Below are 19,960 nucleotides of genomic sequence, written 5' to 3'. Positions count from 1 at the left end.
TTGAGATGAACCCGGCGTATATTCACAGTTTATAGAAGTACTGAACTAATGCACAATTTTACTGCCATGCAACCAATACAGTTCCTGGCCTTTACATTTCGATAATATAGCTTAAAAAGGCAAATATGTAGATGTTTAGATAAGCCAGCCTCTTCACTATAAAAGGCTGGGTTCCCAGCAGCCATTTTGACAATGTGCTTAGCTGTGATAGGGAGTGCTGCTGATAAAGTACATAGGAAAAAAAATTGGGTAGGGCTTGTTGTGGACACTGGTCTCCTAAAGTAGATGTAAATCGTTACTTAAAGTAGAACTAAGGGCATTCCATTGTGTTGGATACAGTAAGGAAGGCTTATTACCCCTGCAAGGTTTATTTATGCCATCTTTTTCCCATTGGAGATGCAGATTTCCCTTCACCTCCTGTCCCATAGCCAAACAGAAAGTGAGAGGAAATCCCTGCAAATTAAGGGAATTCTTAGGGGACCCCCCGGGTCACCAGAACTAGTGTCCCCATTGGAAAAAAAAATAGTATCAAATATTTGTGAATATGTATATAATAAAATGTGTAAATAACTGTATATACTAGTCACAAACACAACCTACACCCTATGACAGTCAATGTTTTCCTTAATACTGCCTCGCTGATATACTACATTTGTAATGAATAAAATAAAGAAAACTTTGAGGATACAGGCAATCTATTCCTATTCTATATTTATCTTTTTGCTGCTGTCTGCCATTCCCCTTCATTGTTGAAGGGCCGGCAGCTTTTGTTGTTTTTGCATAAGAACAACAAGAATAGGTGTTTTGGTCTATGACTTTTTTTTATAGGAAGTACCTAGTTTGCATTGCCCTTTCTGCCTGTGTTTGTTTTACTAGGACAGGGACAGCCTTACAAGGAAAAACAATAAAAACTCTAACAAGTTTTGCGTGTGTAAATATGTTACAATTTAAGCTGTCCAGTCTCTTGCTTTTTTCATCTATAATCATGAATAAGTCTTCTTTATAAAATATTGATATGAAAAACAGATTTCCGTCTCACTTTACTTGTAAGTTTATAAATGTTATGTTTTTATAAATAGCTGAAATGCAATAAACCAATTGTAGCTTCTTGTGCACCAGATATACAGTAAAAAAAAAGATTCCAGTTAGAGAATTGCTGATATTTGATCTTAAAAAAAATTGGCTAGCACCCCAACCCTCCTCCTTTGTACCACTAGCACTCAAACGGTTCCCCTCCTCACTGCCAACAGAACAATACTCCTCCTTCCCCTCACAAGCAGCAGGACAGCACTGCTAGCACCCCAACCCTCCTACTGCTCACCTTCAGTACCCCAAACTTACACCTCCTCATATTCCTCCTCAGCACCCTGCTGCCTTATGGCATTCCAAATGGAGGGCAATGGAGGCCTTCTTTGAAAAATAATGGCGGCTAGGTATCTGACTCTGACACTTAAAAGGGGTATTTGGCAAAGCTATCTTTAAGACACATGGCACAGTTAAGGTGACTTCTTATAATAAGTTGGTGGAGTTATGACAGAATTAGCTAAAGAGGAGGAGGAAAGGGGTGCATGAGCAGCATTACAAAAAAGTGGCTGCTTTGTCCCTTTAAGGAGGAGAATGGGAAAATAGTACATAAGCAGTCCAAAAAATTGTCCAGAAAACAGTCCAATAATTTCTGCTCTCTGCCCTTAAACAGAAGGAGAAGAAGGATGCTTTAGCAGTCTAAAACAGTTATAGCTGCTATGCGCCGTTAAGGAGGAGGGGAAAAGGTGCATGAGCAGCACTTTAAAATAGTGTAACTGAGAAGGAGGATAAGGGTGTATGAGCAGCACTATAAAATAGTGGCTGCTCTGTGCCCTCGAGGATGAGGGAAAGGGTACATTAGCAGTCCAAAAAAATTGATGCTATGCACCCTTAGGGATGAGGAGTAATATAGTGCCTGTACAGCACTGAAATACGGGACTTCTTTATACCCTTGAGAAGGAAGAGGGAAAGGGTGCATGAGCAACATGGGAAAAAAAGTGGCTGCTCTGTGCCTCTGAGGGAGAGGAGGAGGAAAAAGGCCAGAAACTTGTCACTAGATTTAGCAAGAACTTGGCCTAATAAAAAAAAAAAAAAATTGCCAAATCTAAATCTAGAAATTAAAAAAAAATAAGAGAAAGCAAACCAAAAGAAAATGGCAGCTGGACTTCTCTCACTCTGGGGCCACAGACCAGGAACTTCACTAGACTATGTGGGAGAAGTTGCAGCCCTAAAGCGCTTAAACAAAGGGGCTCAGACTGCCTTGGCTTGGGGTTGGGGTGGTGATAGAGAGGCATTTTTGGCAGCTCTAAATGTAATGGTCACTGCAATTTGGAGGTGCACTGTCAATCCATTGTAAAGTTTTTGTTGATATTGTATCTAATGTTTTTTTCAAGATAAAATCTGTCTCATCCCTCCCTCTTTTAATGCGGCCCAGCCAAATTGCTTGCATACAGTTTAGCCACTTTACATTATTTGTGGCTTAAAACTCACATTAAAAGGACAATCTCTTCCCGATGAAAAAAAAAAAAAGTCTTTGTGCTTTGGTACATGTCCCCATTGTAGTATTCTCCATACATTTTCTTTTTACTTTTCCTTTTTTGAAAATGGCCAGCACTGATTATCAAGATTTGCACACATAGAATTCAATGGGGTTCAGATTTTTGGACTTCACACAAACTCCCCTGTGAACTAAAGCCAGTCCATGGTGGTGGTTTACTATATTATGTTAGTAATATCTCCCCCTTCACTGGGCTGTAAAGTGACTTTTATTTACAGAGGCAGACAGATAAAATGTCTGAGAAAAAAATTGCCTTGTCACCTTTCTTCTGCACTCCTAGATGGCCTTACTGTTTGGTGGTAGCAAAGAGATATCAGATGTTTAGGGTCTGTGTTTACTGGCAATGATCTCAGAATTTCTGAATGTGTCAGCTGTCTCTAATGTCTAATAACATGCTTTTAGCTGCTCATGTTTCTCATATTTGACTGCATTTTCTTTCCATACAGGTTTCTTAAAATACAGATACCAATCATGCCAGAACCGTGAGTAAACAATCAAAAATACTTTTTTTCTCAACTCTAGGTTTTAGTCTGTCTACGCGTATACTCATGCAACAGTATCATTATAACAATGTGACAAAAGTAATTTCTGTTTTGATTACCATTATAACAATGTCACAGACAGCTAGGTTCACGCCTTGTGGGTGTCAGGAATGGGTGCCAAATTACACTCTTTTCCTACATGCACAGAAACACACTGCCCTTTAGCAGATGTATTGGTGTAATTGTTAATGGTACCCACATGTATCTGCTAATGTATGCGTCTTTACGAGGGCCAAACCGCACGGTGCCACAGCACCATGCACTTTGGAGCCATTATGAAAAAAGGGTTAGTAACTTCTTTTGCACATTTCTCAAACAAAGGACAGCCCATTGAAATGAACGGGCTTCCCTATACACAACGCATGGGAATGCACACAAAATATGCAAGGACATGGTGCAACCTAAGCTCAAAAGAAAAAAATATATATTTTTACGAAAATACTTTTTTAAACAGCTAGTATTAAAATAAATTATTGATAGTGAAACACAAGAGAATAGGTTATTTCACCAACTAATATAATTTCAAAGATTACCAAAAGTGCCAAATTATTATTCAACTGTTATTTGTTTCAGGGGCAACTCCAGACTCTAAGCAAAGGGGGGTTGCAGCAAATAAAATAGGTGGACACTTTTCCAATTGCTTTCCAATATCCCTGTGATGCTGATTGTCTGTTTTCCCAAGTATATGTGCTATTGTGTGCCCTGTACTGAAGGATAACAATGCCCAATGATTGCCATATCTTTCCTTAACTTTTATTGGTATGGGATCTGAATTGGTTAATCCACTCTAAAGAGCCTATGCCAGTGGTGGCAAACCTTGGCACCCCAGATGTTTCGGAACTACATTTCTCATGATGCTCAACTACACTGCAGAGTACATGAGCATCATGGGAAATGTAGTTCCAAAACATCTGGGATACCAAGGTATGCCATCACTGGCCTATGCTATAGACACCATAGTTACACAATGTAGACATACTGCATTTAATGATGATTGATACATAAATTCAGAGTCTAAAGCCCTGTACACACGCAACGATTATCGGCCGACCAATCGTCCGTCTTTTGTCCAGAGTTGTGTTTTGTTGGTTGGAATGCGCCTAGACTGCACACAAATTTTCTCGCCCAACAAAATTCTACTTCAGAAGTGATGTCATGTGTTTGGTTGCTTTCTTTGTGTTCTTTCTTCACTGAGCATGCCCAGACTTGCTGATCAGATTTTTCCCTGTCGAAATCTTTACTGACTGCACGAAAATCGGCCGTTGTGTTGACGGCCAACAAAAATTTTATAGTCTGCACACCAGATTTTTTTCGGCCGAAAAGTCGGAGTCGGTTGTCGGAAACATCATACTAACAAGCCGAAAATCAGCCGATGTTGGCCGAAAATTCCCTGCCAATTTTCGAAGCGTGTGTACGGGGCTTTAGAAAGACAGAATAAACAATTGTATTGTGTAGGTATTACCCCTTGCTTTCTGTAGAAAGTGAGAAAAAAGTACACAGACAGAAGCTCTAACCTTTTCTCACTCTGTGGAAAGCTAAAAAAAAAAAAAAACACATTTGCATGGAGGTGGTCTTTGAACATGCTGCAGTTTAAATTGAAATAAAAGCTTTTAGATTGCTACCCCAGACTGCATCTGAAGTATGAAAAGTAGGACTTCCATGTCTTACATATTCAGGTGACCCTTTATTTGTAAGATTATTTATTATTAAAATGTTACAATATCTTTAATAACTTATCTCCACCTTAAGCTCTGTACACACAGGCTGAATGTTGGGTGACATCAGCCAGTTCAATAAAAACCAGCCAACATTTGGCCCGTATATAAGGTACTCAGTCCCACAGAAGCCGGCCAAAGGGCCAGCTTCTGTCGGAGGAACATGCTGGTAAACCAGCAGCCAACTGGCTCCCGATCAGTGCTTTCAGCCAATGATCAGAGTGTTCTGGTGGGGGGCCACCCTCCTGTCAGAACACAACAGCTCAGTGGGGGAGATTGCAGTACTAACGTCAGATCATTAATAGAGCAACTCCAATTGAAGCTGACGTTTTTCTTTTTTCGTTCAACACGCTGGGTTGAGTTGAACAGAAAAAAAAAACAAATAGTGTGTACTAGGCTTTACTCAGTCCATATAAAATGTTTGACACTTTTATATGGACTGAGATTATTGTCCTATCATTGGTATCAGTAGGAAGAATAGTGTTGGTGTCAGTGGGAGAAATAGTTTTGGAGGGAGAGTTTCCTATGGTTGGTATAAGTGAGATTAGGGAAATATTGATATTCAATAGCAGTTACTGTTCAATATGTTTCATATGCCAAGCTGCTTCTCTGCTGGCTGGAAAACATCAAGCCTGGAACTATAGAGAAACAGTCCAGTAGGCGGTCACTCTTCTAATAGTGTCTGATTGCTGGGTGCTGAAATGCTCTGCTGCCACTCTGCATTTAGCGGATTGCTCTTTTGTGCAAAGATAAAGCCCTGAAAGCAAGGCCTTCTCATTGCAGGAGAAGGCAACCGCACACCAACTTGAGAGTGATAGTAGATGATAAAAACCTTTTATTGAAAATCCATAAAATCCAAAACAACAAACCAGGGACAGGAGGGTAAAAAACAGACGCGGTTCACGAAACTATGTTCGCTTAGTCATAACCGTAAGCGAACATAGTTTCATGAAACGCGTCTACTGTTTTTTACCCTCCTGTCCCTGGTTTGTCGTTTTGAATTTTATGGATTTTCAATAAAAGGTTTTTATCATCTACTATCACTCTCAAGTTGGTGTGCAGTTGCCTTCTTCTAATTGTACAGCTGTCGGGACTATGGACTTAACCTGCACCCTTCTGATTGTGAGGACATTTCAACACCAGAGCGGTCTCTGTGCTCTCATATCTATTTGGCTTCTCATTGCAGGGCCAATTTATGGACAGTTGGTTTAAACAATGAGCATTTTGCTCAGACACCTGTTCATGTAATGATTAATGTAAATGCCTCCAATGCTGCTTATTACATTTGATAATAGCACTCAGCACAGGATTCTAGAGTGCCAAATTGATTGTCAGTTGGCAGTCATTTTGGGACCCATAGACATAAAACCATTGGGCGATCCAGCTAAAAAATATGTACTGGATTATCTCCTGTCTATGGCTAGCTTTGGAAAGTGCAATGATATCAGGGTGGAGAGGGGTCCATAAATAGCAGAGCTAGGTGCATATTTTACTCAGCAATCTGATCATATCTGGGCCAGTGTTTGATTGAGTAGGATTAAATTGACCCAATGCAATCTGACAGTACATAATCTAAACTTTAGGTTGAATTATTACAATCAAAATGTAAGAAATTTAACAGCATGGAGTGAACCTGTAATGTATATTAGTGTGGCATCACAATATGCACTAAGGCCCGCTCACCGTCACCATTAAATGTATCTACTCTAGAATAGATTTGTGTAATAAAGAAATGTCAGATCTCTATGTTGATTCTGTGTTTATCCATCATCCTTTTACAACTATTTTAAATCCTTAAAAAATATTGAGCAGCAATTTAAAATAAACTATAAATGTATTCCATATGGTCAAAATGTATTTTTATAAAATGGAATTTATATTGATTTTTTTTTATTGTTATTGCTATTAAATGTAATATTTGTGATTTTTCTTTTTCTCATTGCGCATATGGCAACAAAACAGAGAGGTAAGGAACAATTTATAATCTTTAAACTATTCGGTCATACCTTAGTGGCACTGCAAAAAAAAAAATGATGCCATTATTAAGGAATGTACTTTGAATGCCGGTCATACATGCATCACGAAGCAAAGACTAATCAAAGATTTGATGGTGTTCACTCATTTGCTTGAAAATTCCATTTTTACACAACAAATAAGACAACTGATATGGTAGAATATTGATTGGATATTCTGCAAAAACAGGTCATATGTTTTCTATTAAATAATTTGATCAAACTAGAAGATGCAATTCTTTTTTTCCCAAATATTATGTCAAACAATCGATTGGTTGTATGTATGACCAGCACAATAGTTTTGGCAGGGATACTTACTGATCTATATTTCTCCCAGCACCATTATCCTATTTCCCAATTTTCCATTTCTTACTGTTCATATAGAAAGTCTCATTATACCCTGTAGCCTAACATTTTCTGAGGCAGCTGATGAAACTAAACACCCAATTTCAAACTATGCATTCGTTTACATCTCATTAAATAGGCTTAAACCTAGTTCTGTGAATCAAGGTTTAACCAGTTCTGGACCGGAAGGATTTACCCCCTTAATGACCAGGCCATTTTTCGCGATTCGGCACTGCGTTATATTTAACTGACAATTGCGCGGACATGTGACACTGTACCCAAATAAAATTGACGCCCTTTTTCCCCCACAAATAGAGATTTCTTTTGGTAGTATTTGATCACCTGTTCGATTTTATTTTTTTCCGCTATAAACAAAAAAAAGAGCAACAATTCTGAAAACAAAAAAACAAACAAACAAAAAAAAAACAATATTTTTACTTTCTACTATAAAACATTCCCAATAAAAAAAATTTAAAAATCAAATTTTTTCTTCATTTTAGGCTAATTTGTATTCTGCTCCATATTTTTGGAAAAAAAAAAAAAATCCCAATAAGTGTGTATTGATTGGTTTGCGCAAATGTTATAGCTTCTACAAACTAGGGGAAAGATTTATGTCATTTTTATTTATTTATTAATTTTTTTACTAGTAACGGCGGCAATCAGCGATTTTTAGCGGGACTGCGACATTGCAGCAGACAGATTGGATACTTAACTGACATTTTTTACTCTTTTGGGGGGACCAGTGACATTACTACAGTAATCAGTGCTAAAAATATGCAGTTGCAGTACTAATGACACTGGCAGGGAAGGGGCTAACACCAGGGTCGATCAAAGGGTTAAATGTGTGCCTAGGGTATGCTTTCTAACTGTGTGGGGGATGCATTTACTGGATGAACGCAGAGACCTGTGTTCCTAAATAGGAGGAACACAGGATCCCTGTGTTTATCACTGACAGAACAGCGGTGTGCCATGTTTACAACGGCCGTTCTGTCTCTCTGGGGAGCGATCGCGGGTGCCCGGCGGACATCGCGGCCACCAGACTAGCTGATTGGCTCACACTGTGGCAAATGGGCGCACTGCATGTGCGCGCCCCCGCTAGCGGTCCCACGGAGCATCGTACAGGTATGTTGTTTCGCAGGACAGAGCCGATCTGCCGCAGTATAACTACGGCGGCTGGTTGGCAAGTGGTTAACCTCCCTGGCGGCATGATTCTTTTGGATTTTAGGTGCTGAAAGCGGTACCATTATTTTGCATGTAATTCTTGTGAATGAGCAGCCCAAACCAACTGTATACATTTATTATATATATATATATATATATATATATATATATATATATGTATGTATACATATATTATGTATACATATATTATATATATATATATATATACAGTATATATATATATATATATATATATATATAATGTATACAGTTGGTTTGGGCTGCTCATTCACAAGAATTACGTATATATATATATATATACGTATATATATATATGTATATGTGTGTGTATATATATATATATATATATATATATATATATATATATATATATATATATATATATATAAAGTACAGTAAAACTGCAGGAAAGGGCACTGGGTGGCAATGTAATGTGAATTTTTTTTTATTTTGAATGGTATCAGTGTGTTTGGTGTGTTTTACATTTGAATTTGCCGCCGGTTCCACCCTCCGGCGGACGTCACGTCGCCGGAGACGGAAGCCGGGGCTCGCAGACGATCGGGAGGAAGCTCCGCCGCCGCATACCGCCCGCATTCTTCGCTGGATCCCGGAGAAAAGGTAAGTAAAACCTCTAACAGGATCCAGCGATCTTCCTAGCGCTACCCCGAGTGTGGCTAGGGGTTACCGCTTTTGGCTCTAAAATCTAACCCCGAGTCACACTCGGGAATACCGCTAGGAAGGTTAAAGTGATAATAAACCCAAAAGTAAATAATAAATTACAGAGGTGTTTTCTCTTTTTAGGACTTCATTTGGTTATTCAGACAGTAAGAGCCGGTCCACATTAGTGTGACACGACTCCTTATTACTTCGGGGGCGACTTGTGCATTACAGTGCACCACGACTTCGGAGCGACTTGCAGGGACTTCACATAATGGAAGTCTATGCAAGTCGCTCCAAGGTCGCCTCGAAATAGTACAGGACCCTTTTTCTAAGTCGGAGCGACTTGTGTCGCTCCTATTAGAACGGGTCCTGTAGCGGCCAATGGACCGCGAGGGAGCGCGACTTGTCAGGCTGACAAGTCGCCTGACAAGTCGCGCTAGTGTGAATGGGCTCTAAGTCTGTTGTTTTTCAATAGAACAAGCTCTCCTGCAGTTAGGAGTGTTGTGACAAACAAATTACCACTGACAGGGATGTTTACAATAAGTGGCTTTGATTTATTTATGTAAAACCTTTATCCCCAGAAAAAAAAAAAAAAACGGTATTTGCTTTTGTAACTGCAGTGTGAGCTTCAATTTGTTAATGTAGCAAAATCTGCTAGTACATTTAACACTCCCCTCTCCCCAGATTAACAATGCTGCTGTCCAAAGGTGCCCCCCTGTGCTCCTTCATCCAGAGTAGGGGCATTCTAAAACAGGATGTATGTAACTGGCCAGATCACCAGGTGAAAACAGAGTGGAAAAACAAGCCTAAAAAAGAAAACGAATGCAGCAATCACATCAAAGTTTTGTTAAGCTGCAAAATCTTACATTTTTGGTCTTTGGTTTAATACCGCATTCATTTTGGTTCCTTACATGGCAGACAGTGCCATCTTAAGAGCATTAAAGGGTCCTGGGCAATGCAGTGCACTGGGGCCCTGCCTACACAATCACCCACGAGAATAAAAATGCAAATTATCGACAAGGTGATATTTATTGGTACAGCAGTGCCAGGCTAATGACAGCTTCCAAGTTGGGCGGCTGGGTCTGATGAACACACACACGGATGGGAGTCAGACTTGACAGTCCTGTGTGTGCCTATTCCCGTGAAGGTGGACAAGCATTCCTGCAGTTGGGGGCTCCCCCTCCATGGCCCAAGTGGCCTGACAGCAGCACAGGGCCGACAGGTGCTTGCCACCTGCTAAGTTCGGCGACGGGATGCACACAGGAATCGGGACTAATGCTTGGCTGGGGATGGTTCGCTGGGCAGGTGAGGCCCCCCGGGCAAGTGGGGCCCCCGGACAACTGCCCAGCATGCCCATTCGGTAAGATGGCCCTGATGGCAGATGTGACTAAAAGCATATTTTGATTTAATTGGCTGCGTATTTGCTCCATTATATGAATTCAGAAAGCACCAAGTGTAAATGAAAAGCGAGGAAACAGCAATTTCTAAAAGAGCCCAGCAGTGGCATGTGGAAATAAGGTTTCCTTTGTAAATGCAGACAGGACTAAAGACTCTTCTTTGAAGATAGCTGTTCTTGTAAATGCGCTTACAGCTTTTTCAATGTCCCCTTTATACAATAATTCATAAACGGCACGCTAGTATACATTAATGAGTGATGATTTATTAGTGTGTTGGTTTCTGTCTTATAGAGGAAGTCAAAGATTACAGCTTCACGTAAGCTCCTGCTAAAGGTAAGCAATAATGTTAGTACAGCATCAAAAACAACAGTGGTAAAAAGTTATATTTGGTTGGGCAAAGAGGCAACAGATGGGTACATGATGTTCTTGATGATAGGCAGGTAACTGGTACCATCCTAATGGTTCACAAAATAGTCACTTAGAACATACCTTAACACAAAAATGAAAATTTAAAGTGATTATTAAGTCTTTTTTCTTTTTGATTAAAGTACCAAACAGGTTTATACTTAACAGCTCAGTGCAATGGTATTGCATAGAGTGACCCAGAACCTCCTTCTCTGCAGTCCCCCACCGGAAGTCTTGGCTCCTCCTCTTTTCGGTGTACCACCATCAGAAGCTGCTTCCTATAGCACAGCCCCACTGCATGGGAAAACTTTTTTTTTTTTTTGCCCAGAGTTGGACCCTAAAGAGGAACTGCAGTCTGCTCACATAATTTGTAATAAAAACATATGTGCCATTCTGAAGCTTCCCTCGATACCCCTTGCATATTATTTTATATATGCTGTGATTCTGAACTTGCCAAATATGCTGCAGAAATTTCCCTCCACTAATACTGGCCATACACTAGCTGAAAAATCGTTCGAAAATCTGTCATTTGGTTCGTTCATTCATTTTTCGTCTAGTTAATCGGCACAAATAGAAAATTGGTTTTAACTTTTCAGAGCTGAAAAATTGAAGGAACAATTTGGAAAATTCAGATTTCCTCATTAGAGCCCTGCAGCTGCAACAGCTAATTATGAAACCACTCCCATTTGACCCACTCAGCACAGAGGCACAGAGAAACAAACAGTGGTTTCTTCAGAGTAACAAAAGGTAGGAATCTGCAACAAAGTTTGTTAAAATCCTTGCAATGTACAGAGATCACCCTGAGGGGAATGTTTTTTTCTCATCAAAAGTGGAGTAATGCTTTAGGCAAAGTTTGTTGCAGAATCTTACCTTGTTTTTTTCTGTTGACACATTGGGGTTGATGTACTAAAGGCAAACAGGCTGTTCACTTTGCAAGGGACTTTTCCTCAGAGCTTAGTAAATGTGGTGACATTTTATTTTGCACGGAATACCCAATTAGGTGCAAGAAACTGATTAAAAAAAAAAACCACAACATAATTTTTGCTTGCACATGATTGGATGATGGAGGTTAGCAGAAATGTCCACATTCATTAAACTATAGGGGGAATTCATTTGCAAAGTGAACAGTCTTTTTGTCCATAATAAACCCTATTACAGGCTGTTGTATTATAGGTGCTAAACATTAGATGTATGTGGGGCTGATTTACTAAAAGCAAGGGGCTGTATGCTTTGCAACGAAAGTTGAACTTTTCAAGGGAATTTTTCCCTGAGCTTAGTGAATGTGGTGAAATTTCATTTTGCCAAGAATACCCTATCCCATGTAATGAAAAAACAGTGATTTTTCTTGCACATGATTGGGTAATGGAAGTCAGCAGAACTTCATTTAATTCCCTTGCAAAGTGAACAGCCTATTGGCTTTTAGTTAATCAATCCATATGCATCCCAAACAGATATTGCTGGACAAGGCTTCTGGGTGATGGTGGTAGGGTAACAATCAGACACGTCAGAGATGGTCCATTCTAACAATTTAGAAACATCTGCTATTCATGTTAGAAAGCTTGCAGCCTGCTAAAACTTTTGGTGCAGTACAAAATAATAGGAAAAAAAAACTCATACATTTTGGGCCTCTGTTGTGAAATTAAAATGTATTTCTTCACAATGGCTAAAGCTAGAGAGAGACGAATTAGGGCTTGTTTTAAAGTACATTTACTGCTTGTATGTATGTGTATGTATATAAGTTCTTTTTAGCTTTCTGGAACTTTCTCAGTCTGTTCAAGTTGATGACCTGCCTACTATAATGACATAATTAGCTAGTGTTGTAAAAAGGGAAAACCTGCTTTTTAGCATTTCCCTTGAAGTACAATAGCTTAGCAGTGTGACAAGACCCTTGCTCGCTCGCTTTCGCTCTCCCGACACTCCTCTGTTTCTAGTTAGTCAGCTTGCAGATCGCAACGTCTGATGGTTCGGTCAACCAAGGCTCCGGGATCCGAACTACAGCTATGTGCCGTTCGGAATCCATTAGAACAAACACCAAGCAGGCTGTATGTAAGTTCAAACAGGAAGACCATTTATTGGAAGTACACAGTACACTTTTATACAGAATTTGGAACATCTTGCCCCCAACAACCGCTTTCCCATTGGTCAATTGCACAGTACATGCCGTTCTCCTTCAGGTCCTCCTTAGCCATGCAAATGATGACTTGAAAATGAGTCAGCAGGGATTGGCCCGTTAGTTTGATTAGAAGGACTGTTATGTGTAATGAGACAGAAGCCCCCAGGGGACAATCAATGTACACAATAGCCAGACACAGAACAATGGTTCCATAAGGAGCCCCCCTAATACACATTACTCTGAGTGTCAATACATCCCTTAGCAGACAACAGGTGGGTTCATTAGCACACACGACAATAGGTGAATGGAAAGCCACCTCAGACAAAAGGACCATTGTTAGACAGTCAGTCTCCTCATTGAACTTCCTGGAATGACCATATTAGGAGTTGTACTTCCTGGTCAAAGACCTCATGGCAAATGGGAACAAATCTCAATATTTCTACATGGAGACCTTGCTGACAAATGTGAAGCAATCCAAACCATCACCCATCTGTCCTTAAATTCCAGTGACGGTGAACACCGTCACAAGCAGGTATTCCACCATTAATAGGAAACTCACTATAGCAAATCAGTGCTGGGGTTGCCTAAAATTGTGTATCTAGCTTTTAGAAAGCCTCTGGAAAATGTGGTGCATGCTTTATAAACAAGTAATAAATAAGATTCCTGGAAGCTTTCTGTTCACAAACAATGTAAGGTCCACTTAGACATAGGACAGCCATAGAACGCTCTGGTAAATTTAATACAGCATTGCTTCTTCTTCTTTTTTGCTGTACCTTCTCAGAGTTTGATGCTGGCAAAGGCAATAGAAGCATGGGACCAAGAGCTTATGACAACACAAGAGGAAAAACAGAGATATCTTAATGAAAGAATTCCGCAAACTAACACACAAGGTTTGGGACTGGCTGCCTTACAGGTATTTATTCTGTTGGGATTTGTACCAATATGCTCTCTAACATTAAATGCTGTTTTCAGTAGAGAATCAAAGTACTGACATGTAATTCTCTCCTAACACTATGATCGCAGGAGCTGTGTCGGGAACTCCATGAGAAAGTTGGCGTTGTTGACGAGGAAAGATATGACATTGAAGCAAAAGTTATTCATAATACAAGAGAAGTAAGTTATTGTTGCTGCTATTGGATGACATTGTTACCCTAAATTGGAACGTTGCCAGTTAGGCAAGTTCTTAGGAACTTGAGAAGTCTATATAGTAGACCAGTCATACCAACATTTTTTTTTCAAACAAACAACTTTTATTGCATCATGTACAGTACAATAAAAAAACAATAAGTACAATGGTCAAAGCATCAGAGCAAGAATACATAGTAGAGATTGCAAATTCTGCAAATGAAAAAAACCTATCTAAGTCATTAAGAGATGTTAAAGACAGGAAAGTGAGTACAGAGGGTGGCACCAGCAAACATGGGGAGTGAGCAGACATGTAATGAAATATAGGCACTAAATCAAGAGACAGCAGTTCCAGCAAGAGAAGACAACATTTAGGGTGTACATGTGGCTGAAGCCTCCAGCCACCTGTCCCACATCTTATGATACCGTGTCGGGCAACCCCTGTTAATATAAATGACCTTCTTTAAAGGGAGAGTGGCATTAATGTCGGTCATCCAGGCAGCAAGAGGAGGAGGGGAGGGTTGGATCCACATACAGGCTATCAATTTCCTGGCAGTAAACAAGGACTCATGAAGGAACCTGACTGCGTATATAACCAAGTCCTCGTCTGGGAAAATCCCCAAGAGGCATGTCTTGGGGTCCAGGGAAATCGGGCAACCTATTTGGTCATGAAGGAATTGAACCACCTGTGCCCAAAAGCCCTGGACACGGGGTCAGTGCCACAGCAGGTGACCAAAGGTGCCAGAGGACAGAAGGCACCTAGGGCAAGTGGAGGGTCTATTCGGGTGAATTCTGGCCTTATGTACTTGGGTGAGGTATGCTCTATGAGTGATATAGACTTGGGTCAGCCTATTGGAGTGCTTTGGCGATACCTGGGTACAAGTCTCTAGGGCATCGCTCCAGTGAGCTTCATCCAATTCCCCAATGTCCTCCTCCCAAGCAGCCCTGATACTGAATGCAAGAGCGGTCATAGACGGTGTTCGCAACATATCATTCAGCATGGAGATAAGTTTCTGTTGGTCCTGTCCCCTTATCACATCCAGGAAGTCCAGTGATGATAGCTGGGGTGGATGGTTGGCAAACTGTGTACAAAGCGCATGCTTGACCTGAAAGTAATGAAATAGCATAGAGTCGGGGAGATGGAACTCTTCCTGGAGGTGAGCAAAGGGTCTGACATTACCGTCAAGTAGCAAATGTGAAAGCATGTATATTCCCCTCAACATCCAGGCTCCCAGGTCAGGAAGATGGAAAAGCTCAGGGAGGTGCCTGTTAAACCAGAGGGGGTTCATAGTGTGGAACGTGGGGCCATCAGTCCTAGAGATCGCCAGGTCCCAGACCCTGCTGTGATGAAATTGCAGGCCGCCACAATCTAGGGGTGTGGGGGAGCCACCCACTCCCTGCAAGATTTCATAGAACGGATGTGGGAGCTAAGCAGTCGATTGGCGGCATACCAAGGCCAGATATCTGTGTCGGCCCTGCTTGTCTATGTGGAAAAAGTGCAACAGTTGACCCGCAAGGTAATAGGCTGCAAAGTCGGGGACAGCTAGGCCTCACAGTTTTGTAGGTTTTTGAGTGTGTCTCCACTCGAGCTTGTGTCTACTTGTGCCCCATATAAATATAAGTACCTGTAGGGAACATAGACAGGGGAATGCCATAGTATGTAGAGAATTTTGGGCAGGAGGATCATTTTGATCAAACTCACTCTACCCATAACCCCCAAAGGCAGACGTGGCCAGGATTGTGTTTTGAGTTTAATTAAGTCATAAAGCGGTTCAATATTAAGAGGAATATAGTTAGATATAGAACGGTAAACATGTACCCCCAGGTGTTTGAAGGAGGCAACACGTGGAAGGGCAGCCTGGTCAGCCGAGGGGGGGGGGACATAGATGGGAAGGATTTGGGACTTGCCAAATTGTGCGATGAGTCCCAGGGCCGCGAGCAAAGAGGGACCGGAGTCAGCTAAATAAAGGATCATGTCATCAGCGTAGAGGCCTATCCGATCCTCGCAAGCTCCGCAGCTCAGGCCACGTATATCAGGGTGGCTCCGTACAGCCATCCAAACAGGGAAGACCGCTCTAGGTGAGACTGGAATCAGGTGCTGGTCGGATCCGCAATCCAGGATAGCTTCAAACAACAAAAGGAATGACCGCACTTCCGATAAATTTTAAAAAAGGAGTGTCTTTATTCCACATCAATCGAATTGGCAAGTACAGATACACACTGTGAGTGCAGGACAATCGGCCGTACAGCCATCGCCAATGGCTCTACCGCGAGGGCATACAAGGTGGGGCATCCCTCCCGTGTCTCCCGGGAGAGGGAAAACGGCCTGGAAGTCCAGCCATTGGCCACCACCCTGGCCCACGGTCGATGATATAAAATGGTGAGCCACTTGACGAAGTTGGGCCCAAAGCCAAACTTGCGTAGGCAAGATATTGCCACTCCACTGAGGCCTTGGCAGCATCTAACGTCACTACCACTCTGGAGCCCGCATGGTCATGGGAAGCCTGTACGTTCATGAATAACCGTCGCGTGTTAAACGCCGTGTTTTTCTTGGGCATAAACCCAGTTTGGTCTGGATGGATAATAGAAAGAATAATCTTATTGAGGCGCAAGGCCAAAACTTTAGCAAGGATTTTAATGTCACTTTGGAGTAATGAAATGGGCCTGTAGGATTTAGGTTATTGGGGATCCTTCCCCAGCTTAGGTATGAGGACTATCAGGGCCTCCCCATAGAGTCAGGTAAGACACCCCCCTCAAACATGGCCTTGTAGACCTCCAACAATCTAGGCACAAGCGTATCCAAGAAGTGTGAAAAAAATTAAATTGGGAGGCCATCAGAGCCTGGAGACTTGGCCTTAGCGAACTGGGAAATTGCCAGGGCAATGTCATCAGCAGTGATAGGGGCATCCAACATGGCGACCTGTTCAGGAGCCAGAGTAGGAAAGTGGGGGGCGTAGTGCACCTTGGAGGTGAAGAGATCACCAAAGTACGAGGCAAAAACCTCAGCTACAGCCGCAGGATCCGCGGTGTCCCCCAGCAGTGACTGATGAAGTGTGATAACCACAGGGGGTCTAGCGCCCATGTGGGCCAAATAGGCTAATAGCTTGCCCGTTTTTTTCGCCATGCTCGACGCCCGTTGCCTACCGAAGAACATTTTGCTGCTGGCTTTTTCACGACAAATCTGTTTAAGCTCCCTGGCTTAAAGGTTGGATCTGGGCCAAGAGGTCCCGAGAGGGGGAGAGTGCATAATGACCCCCCAGTTCAGTTAGATGTGACTGCACTCGCTCGCACTCGATCTGCGACGCCTGCTTAAATCTAGAGATACGTTCGGAAAGGAGTAAGCACAAATGTTTTTTAAAGGCCTCCCAGATTATTAACAACGTAGCATAGATGTCATTAGTGGTAAAAAAGAAGTCCCACTCCCTAACTAGGAGCTCCAGGTCTGGCACTACAGTAAGCCAGAATGGGTTCAGGCGCCAATATCATGTGGGGGGGGGTCCATAAAGGGGGTGAGTGTGATCCAATAAGGGGCGTGATCAGAGAGCAACCTGGGGCCAAAGCCCACCGCACACAATCTGGGGGACAGGACTCGAGACACCCATATAGAATCAATTCTCAACTTGGTGGAATGAGTGGTAGAAAAGCATGAGTATGCTCTGGTCATGGGGTGGAGATGTCTCCACGAGTCAAGGAGGTCAAAGCCAATGAGAAGTCTACAAAATCTGGTGTCGCAATCAGGGTAGTCCGTTGCCGGGGGTGGGCCCAATCTGTCTAGGTAAGTATTGGAGACCATGTTAAAGAATCCCATCCATACTGCAGAAAGTGTAGGAAATCGGGACATAAACATCAGCCCTTCCCCTAGAACCGTAGCAGAGAATGGGGGGGGGGCACGTACCATGCAAGTAACAATTTACCATTGCCACGAATACTACCGCGGACGAAGATGTATCTGCCCTGGGGGTCCGTCACCACATCCCGAGTCTCAAAGGCCACAGTTTTGGAGATAAGCAGGGTAACTCCTCTGGAATAGGAGGAATGGGTAGCGTGAAATGACCAACCCACCCAAGGACCAGCAAGGCACCCAAAAGACGGGCCTCAGCATGGGTTTCCACTAAAGTAATTATGCCAGATCGCTGCTCTTTCAAGTAAGAGAAGACAACCGTACGCTTAATCTTATCATGTAGGCCGCGTACGTTCCAGGTGAGTACTTTTAACTGTGTCATGGTGATCCCTATAGTTCAAAAACTTAGCAATGAACACTCTAGGGGGGACCCCTGTGGCAGTTTTTTGGCAGGCATGCGGTGGGCCCTTTCAACAATGAAGGTCAGTGAGAAAGCCTCCCTGCCATATGTTTTGACCAGCAGCTCTTCCAAGAATGTAGCTGGGTTAATGCCCTCCTTCCGGTAAGTCAATAAAGCCCAGATTGTTTCTCCTGGCCCTGTTCTCAAGATCATCCTGCTTCTGTAGGAGGTATACTATGTCACGGGATGCCTGTTCCACCGCGCTCCGCACCAGAGGGATGTCATCCTCCATGCAGCTCAGGCGGTCTTCTGCCTCAGATACACGGCCCCGCAGTTTCTGCATATCCTGGCAGGGCAGGGAAATATCCATCTGTACCTCCTCCAACTTGCTGGTGAGTGAGGCCTGGCAGTTGTTTATCGCCTCCAGGATTGCAGAGTGCTCCGGCGATGGTGTGGCCGGAGCGGGAGGGGAGGGCGGGGAGCCGCCATATTTGGCCGACATACCTCCTTCTTGGCGTTGGAATTTATCCAATTTAGCGGCCACTTCAGAGGTCTTGCTGGGTGGTGACATGCCTCAGGAATGTGCCGGGGTGATGGTCGTGGGAATAGGGTGCAAAAGCTCGATGATAGGGGTGACAGGATCGATGCAGCGGGGAATCATGGGAGAGCTCATCTTACAAGGGTCAGCTCACATGCAGCTTCAGGCTATGCCCCCCATACCAACATTTTCAGAGGAAAATAATTATTTGTTTTTAACTTAAATTTAAAATGTATTTATGAGAACTAAGCCATAGTTTAAAGATATAATTCCTCTTTGTTAGAACATGAATAGTGTTGTGTTGTTTGAACATTGTATAGACCCTTTTTAAATCTTAAAACACAGAAAACATGATTTTCTGATAATACATAAGGTAAAAAAATGTTTTTTAATAGAATGTAACCTATTATAGATTCAAGATCTAAGAATGAAGGTGTTGGATTTGCGTGGCAAATTTAAAAGACCGCCACTTCGTAGAGTGCGGGTTTCAGCTGATGCTATGCTCCGTGCTCTCCTGGGTTCAAAACACAAGGTCTCCATGGATTTGCGTGCCAACCTGAAATCTGTAAAGAAAGAGGATACTGAGAAGGTAATTTAAGAAAAATACATCCATTGCTTTTTGGTTTTAAGGCTCCATGCACTCAATTGACTCAATGCACTCATGATTCTCAAAAACTGCTACAAAACGCTGGATAAAAAATGCTTTCATTTGGGGGGGGGGGGGGGGGGTTGCCAGCGTATTTGCAGTGTTTAGGAGCGTTTCAAAAGTGTTTAGGAGGGGTAGCATCTATATTAAGGAGTGGGTGGTCACCGGCATCTTTAACAACTAGTGAATAGCTGGTTGTTAAGGAGCAGGTCAGCCAGCTGTCTGCTGCATCCTTAACAATGGATGACTCATCCTCTGTCAGTGGGAGTAACAGCTGAGAGCTGAGTGTAAACTAAACAATTGCCAGCAATAAAAAATTCTTTGGGTCTGGTAAAGCTTTGAAGGGGAAATCAACGCCAAAATTAAAGTAAAAAATGGCATGAGGTCCCCCCTAAAATCGATACCAGACACCTTTCTGAGATGCAGCCTAGCAGGCCTGGAAAGTGGGCGCCTTTGCT

The 19,960-nt window shown here is 42.3% G+C and overlaps 1 protein-coding gene across 1 annotated transcript in view; it reads left to right on the top strand.

Moving 5' to 3' along the window:
* TNNI1 (troponin I1, slow skeletal type) overlaps nt 1-19,960 on the top strand; it is a 44,438-nt gene that overhangs the window by 7,351 nt on the left and 17,127 nt on the right. The window contains exons 2-6 of the mRNA XM_082247129.1: nt 3,028-3,067; nt 10,726-10,767; nt 13,734-13,865; nt 13,976-14,065; nt 19,269-19,445. Coding sequence (XP_082103255.1) covers nt 13,740-13,865; nt 13,976-14,065; nt 19,269-19,445 — 393 coding nt within the window. The 5' untranslated portion in view covers nt 3,028-3,067; nt 10,726-10,767; nt 13,734-13,739. The remainder of the gene's footprint in view (nt 1-3,027; nt 3,068-10,725; nt 10,768-13,733; nt 13,866-13,975; nt 14,066-19,268; nt 19,446-19,960) is intronic.

Source organism: Pelophylax lessonae, assembly GCF_965119305.1.
Source record: "Pelophylax lessonae genome assembly, chromosome: 2".
In the NCBI taxonomy this organism is placed as follows: Eukaryota; Metazoa; Chordata; class Amphibia; order Anura; family Ranidae; genus Pelophylax; species Pelophylax lessonae.
The sequence above is the reverse complement of the archived record's forward strand: the minus strand, read 5'-3'. Positions and strand labels throughout refer to the sequence as shown.